At 39.1% G+C, this 6162-nt stretch overlaps 1 protein-coding gene and 1 long non-coding RNA gene across 2 annotated transcripts; one reads left to right on the forward strand and one right to left on the reverse strand.

Annotated features, from left to right (window-relative positions):
* The first annotated feature begins 8 nt into the window (after positions 1–8).
* Positions 9–2991, forward strand: LOC136265073 (protein NLRC3-like). Its single transcript, XM_066059852.1, has 4 exons — positions 9–190; positions 237–497; positions 582–626; positions 675–2991. The coding sequence occupies exons 1-4, from the start codon at positions 142–144 to the stop codon at positions 2918–2920; spliced, it is 2601 nt and encodes an 866-aa protein (XP_065915924.1). The 5' UTR covers positions 9–141; the 3' UTR covers positions 2921–2991.
* LOC136265083 (uncharacterized) lies at positions 995–4122 on the reverse strand. The gene is made up of 9 exons (XR_010705385.1): positions 3779–4122; positions 2269–2448; positions 2026–2171; positions 1925–1977; positions 1765–1862; positions 1477–1692; positions 1317–1406; positions 1202–1267; positions 995–1149 (listed from the first exon to the last, which is right to left on the reverse strand). It is a non-coding gene; the product is annotated as an uncharacterized lncRNA (long non-coding RNA).
* Positions 4123–6162: the final 2040 nt, after the last annotated feature.

The following is a 6162-nucleotide window of genomic DNA, read 5'->3' on the forward strand; positions in this document are numbered from 1 at the left end:
GCTTGCGCGCGGCAACCGCAAACAATTTAGTTTGAGGGTGTGGCTGACTTCATTGCTCATCTTCTTCTTCGATCAGTTAGGATATAAACAACGTGATCAGGTAGTAGTGGTGTATTGTGTAGTTAGCTACCCCTACACAACATGACAAGTCAAAGTGAAGTAATAGAACAGTTGAAGAAGAGTGTCACTGGTAAGGTGTTAGAAATAAAATAATATTTAACTGTTTGAATATACAGCTACCAGTACTCCACTACTGAAGGGCCTCCATAGTTTAATAACTCCACGATATGCAGCTCATTGGAGAGTTGTAGGAACACAACTGGGTCTACCCATCGGAACACTTGACATCATAGAACAAGACAATGTGTATAGAAGTGTCCCCTGCTGTAATGATATGTGGAGCAAATGGCTTAAGATGGATCCCTCTGCTAGTTGGGAGAAGTTGTTTAAAGTTATTGAGTCACCTGCAGTGTCCAGTGATCAAGCTCCTGATAAAGGTGACTAGCTATATTGTGTGTGTACAACATGTGTAGGTAAACAATTGTATTAACTAGCTATTGTGTTGTCTTCACTAACTATAGTGACCTCCAAACCTGACATGGACAAGTCAACGGTCACTGATCAAGGTAGAGTGGACACATTATTGTGTGGTCCATTTTATGTGTTGTTGATAGGAGTCTCCACATTGTCCGACAGGGTGAGACAACTTAATATACAAACACGGTTTGCTGTTGATGAAGATTCTTGGCCACCAAATCAACCCAAGGACTTTACACCAGTCCTTTTAGTTCATCATCAAGATCAACACACTTTTGAACAGGCAACTGCACTGCAATTGGCTGGATCCATCCAATCAGGTAGACCTCATTACCCACAAGACAGCCATCAGTCACTGAGAGAAGCACTTGATAACAGTAAGACAACTAAACAACTAGTTGATATCTTAGCTCCACTACAAGAAAGCAAAAATGCGCAATTCATTTTAGTTGAGGGGTTGCCTGGTATTGGTAAATCTTTGTTATTACAAGAAATAACATACAAGTGGTCAACAGGAAAGTTGTTACAAAAGTTTAAAATAGTTCTCCTCCTCCAGTTGCGTAGTCCAGCTGTGCAGCAGGTGTCACTTGTTGATGACCTTCTAAAGTTGTTCTGCAAAAGAGACAGGAAAGCTACAGAAATTGCCACTGCATCTAGTGATTACCTCTTTAAGAATAATGGTAAAGACATTGTTCTCCTTTTTGACGGCTACGATGAGTTCCCAGTTAACCTACAGAAAGATAGTTTAGTTGCTGATATACTGAAACGTCAGGTGTTACCTCATTGCGGCTTGGTAGTGTCATCTCGTCCACATGCCTCGGTGAGACTTCGACAACAAGCAACTATCAGAGTTGACATATTGGGCTTTGCTAAAGAGGAACGAAAGCTATACGTTGAACAGTCCCTGAAGGAACAGCCACATGCAGTCAAAGAGCTCACCGAATATCTTGAAGGTAATCTGACAATCAACGGCCTGTGTTTCATCCCCTTCAACATGGTCATCTTGATTTATCTGTACAAACAGGGAATTCCCCTTCCTAGCAATTCTACACAGCTTTACAATTACTTCATCTGTCTTACCATCTGTCGACATCTTGCCAAGTCTGGTCAACCTCTTGATAACACCATCACTGACCTAGCCAAACTCCCCCAGCCCTATAATACAATAGTTCAGCAGTTATCAAAACTATCGCTCGAGGGTCTTAATAACAACAAGCTAACCTTTACCTTGGAGGAGATGAGAGCAGCTTGTTCAGGCATCGAAGCTATCGAAGGAGCTCTGAACGGATACGGACTACTTCAGGCTGTCCAGCACTTCGGGCTCGCTGGGAAAACGATGACATTTAACTTTGTCCATTTTTCCATTCAGGAGTTCTTGTCCGCTTACCATATCACACAGCTTCCACCAGACGAAGAGCAGCGAGTGCTCGAAGCGAAGTTCTGGAGCGATATTCATTCCAACATGTTTGCAATGTACACCTCGCTTACCAAGGGACAGCGATCTGCTTTTAAACAATTTCTCTCTGGAGGGGACGACACGATCACCATCGCTGAAACATACTTGAAGGATCAACTGAAGTGTCTTCGACTATTTCGCTGCTTCTATGAGGCCAACGACGAAGCTTTTTACACTTCTATACAACAAGGAAAAACTTTCGATGATAAAGCAATCAATCTTGAGAAGACTAGCCTAACTGTTTATGATGTTGAGTGTGTTACGCTCTTCCTTACCTGCTCACCCCACAAGGAGTGGAAGAAGCTTGACTTGTCTTCCTGCCATATCCAGGATCATGGCTGTCGTGTCCTTCACCGTGATCTGATGTCATCTGACGTCAGTATTAAAGAACTCAACTTGGGGTATAATGGCTTCACCAGATCTTCCTCTTCCTCCATTAATGATCTCACCATACACTGTAGAGTGGAAGAGTTGAATATTAGTGGTAACGACACCATCGGAGAGGACCCTGCTCTCTACAACATGTTGACCCATCCCTCCTCTAGGCTAGTGACACTGGACATGCATAGTACCAGCTTATCATCGCCATCAGCCATTACCCTATTCACTGCAATATCAAAGGGTAACAAACTGAAGGAGCTCTACATTGAAAACAATCTCATCACTGATGAAGCTTGTGATGTCATTGCCACTACAATGAAGAACAATACATCACTAGTCTGGCTGTGGATGGGCAACAAGATCAGTGGAGAAGCTGCTCAACGTCTAGTACAAGCCCTCAACAATAACAAAACATTAAAAGGGCTACACCTACCCTTTGGTTACACTGAAGATGTTAGGAAGAGGATTAGATCACTACGAGAAGTAATTAACAAGAACAGAGAAAGTAGAGGATGTCAAACAAAACTGACCATTATCTGTTTGTAGCTACTTTTCTTTAGTTTTCACTTTGTACTATTTTATGACTGTAATGGCCGCAAGTGTCATTTTGTTCTGATTTTGATAAAAATTTTATTAATTAGTTTAAACTATGTCAATTGGTAACGTTGAGGGGTCCATCATGAAATGTTAAGATTTGACATTATTTGAGTATCGGACAAGAATTGGGACTTGTGGAAGAGATTAGTACGGAAATGAAATCTATCGGAATATTTACAGATTTACAATATCTGTCGATTTACATACTATTTCTAGAAATCTGTCGGAATTTTAAGATTTACAATATTTAGGATTTCTTTAATTGAAATATATTTCTATAAATCTATTATAGTTTGCAAAATTTAATAAAAATCTGTTAATATTTACAACATTTTGGCTTTCTAGCAAAATTTATGTAATCCTCGTAATTGTTTCTAACAATAGTTGAACTGCGAAAGCTACAAATTACAATTCTAGTTGTGCTGGAGCCATTGTTCAATGTAAAGCCAAAGACAGTCAACACTTCATCCTTGAAAAGACTAGCTTCCCTCAATGACAACTACTCAGAGATGGGATAAAGATGTTTGGAATGGTTCAACTACACACACTGATCATTACAATGGCCTCCTACAGCTCTGTACACAGTTTTAGCCTCTTTCTATATAGCTACACAATGGCCATTATGAGCACTAATAAGTGAAGAGCTTCTTGTAGCTAACTCAATTGTTGTCTAAGTTAGTACGTAAAATATTAGAAGCTACCAGTAAATTGATTTCAGCTATTTAACTATAGATATTGCTATAAGCCTCCAGTTAAGCTTTATCCCCATCTCTGTTAGTTTAGCTACTAGCTATACAGTTCACTCACTTGTTGTCCTTGCTCCACTTCACAATAAACAACAACAAGTCACAACATAACCTAACTACTAGACTACACTAGAAGCTACTACTCAACTACTATCACAACACTAGTAGCTAATGTTATACTCCTACTATGTCAACACTACAGCTAACAGTCAGGTAGATGACAAATATTACTAGTTCTTCACTAATGTAGCAGCCAACAAGTCTAGCTCAGAATTTGAAGCAATTTTTCAACTTAGCTAAAACCTTCTCTAAACGTAAGCCATTAGCTATTAAGAAGCCAACAAAGTTAGACTAAAGCTTTAAAAATAAAAGAAGCCAACAAAGCTACACTAAAGCTTTAAAAACAAAAGAAGCCAACAAAGCTAGACTAAAGCTTTAAAAACAAAAGAAGCCAACAAAGCTAAAGAAGCCAACAAAGCTAAAGAAGCCAACAAAGCTAGACTAAAGCTTTGAAAATATAAGAAGCCAACAAAGCTAGACTAAAACTTTAATAATGAAAGAAGCCGACAAAGTTTTAAAAAAGAAGCCAACGAAGCTAGACTAAAGTTTAAAAATAAAAGAAGCTAACTGAAGCTTTACAATGAAAGAAGCCAACAAAGCTAAACCAAAGTTTTTTAAAAAGAAGCCAACGAAGCTAGACTAAAGCTTTAAAGTAGAAGAAGCCTACAGAGCTAGACTAAAGCTTTAAATTGTTTTACTAAAACTAGACTAGATATCCAACTTTTTCCAGCTAACCTAAACAGGAAATTCTGAGCCAGACTCTTTTCAGCTACACCTACGCAACTAATTGCACTAGTATTTAACTCACTACACTTAATACCAAACTACCTACACTCAGTACTGCTCTACGTACACTAGCTATTCTAGAGCTGCAACTTTTACAAAATTTCCTAGCAACTGACAAACCAGCTGCCAGTTGACGGCGGTTACATTTACCGCTTTAAATTACCGCTACAGTGCATTTAATAGAATATTAATAGCTAATAGTTACTATTCGCTACGTGAAAAGGTCATTTTGTTTCATTACGCTCGGGGTAGTTTCGGGTAGAGGGACAATAATGTAAACACTCTAATAGAACGTTCACTATTGCCTCGGGCGTTAATGGCGCATTGTACCCGTTGCGGATTTAGTGGTTGCGCTCGAGTGGCCGGGCGCAGCTATCCGTTGGCGAGGCAGTTCCGGCAGTATGGCGGGTATCTACATGCGATTAGTTAATAATAGCTGTTAGCTACAGTTTGCTGATGATACCTGCCTAATAATATTGTTCTCCTTCAGTTGGGGATCTCAGTGTTGCTTTTTTCAAGAGAAATTTTTTTCTGGGGTAGTGTTTTGTAATTTTCCACCAGATCAAGGAATATAACAGTGCCCCCAGTTGCAATTAGTGAAAAAAAACCTTGTCACGTCTCAGTACACAAAAATACTTAGGAGTAGCTAACATTTGACAGCACCACTTTGAATTTCTCCTCCCAGCCATGTGGCGAATGTCTGCATAAGAGTACGACTTATTATTTATACATCAATTAGCTATCATAGAAAGATTTTACCAACACAGATATTAAAGATGCTTGCAACTGTAGAGTCACTTATTTTCTCTCGGCTTAGCTATGCTCTATCAGTTTGGGTATCTGCATTGCATCAAGATTCACTGCGTATAGAATTACAAGGCTTCACTGACAATAAGCTGTTTGGATCAACATGTGGCATGACAAAGTCTGATCACATCTCTCATCCTCGGCAAGCTGTTGGTTGGCTCTCTCCTACAATGCTGGTTCAGCACTGCTCCATGTGTGCTATGTTAGATCAGTACATTAGTAAGGAATTTCATTAGACCCAGTTTGCCAGATCAGTGTCCCCGATGCACACTTTGTCACCACTCTCCACAGCAGATTATCTTTTCTGTCTTTTCATCAAAGATATTTCTGTCTAAAGGCAACTTCCTGGTGTCCACATGATCTTTTTCAAAACTTGTCTTCTTCGAGTCTGTAATGATTAATAATAATGCATGGTGTTTTGCTTGTGTAGTTGTGTTGTACTATTATTGCTTCGTTTTTGTACTTGTATGTGTGTAACTGTGTGTATACTCTGGAATAGATGATTGGCCTTGGCAGAATTCCAGAGTTTAAACAAATAAATCAAATCAATTCAATCAATTAACTAGCAGCCTAACAAGTTAACTGGTAGCCATTATTTCTCAAGTTATTTCTTGACTCAGCTATATCAAAAGACAAAACAGAGCTCTTGTTAAAAGAAACAATGGCTATAGGTAATTTCATTCCAAAGTTATAATCCTTTTATCGGCTGCTAAATTGATGTTCTTTGTACTTGTGGTGTGCCGGGGCAGGTAATTAACAGAATTTCATGGGTCATAACTTTATTACTTGTTG

Source organism: Dysidea avara, chromosome 8 (assembly GCF_963678975.1).
Source record: "Dysidea avara chromosome 8, odDysAvar1.4, whole genome shotgun sequence".
Taxonomy (NCBI): Eukaryota; Metazoa; Porifera; class Demospongiae; order Dictyoceratida; family Dysideidae; genus Dysidea; species Dysidea avara.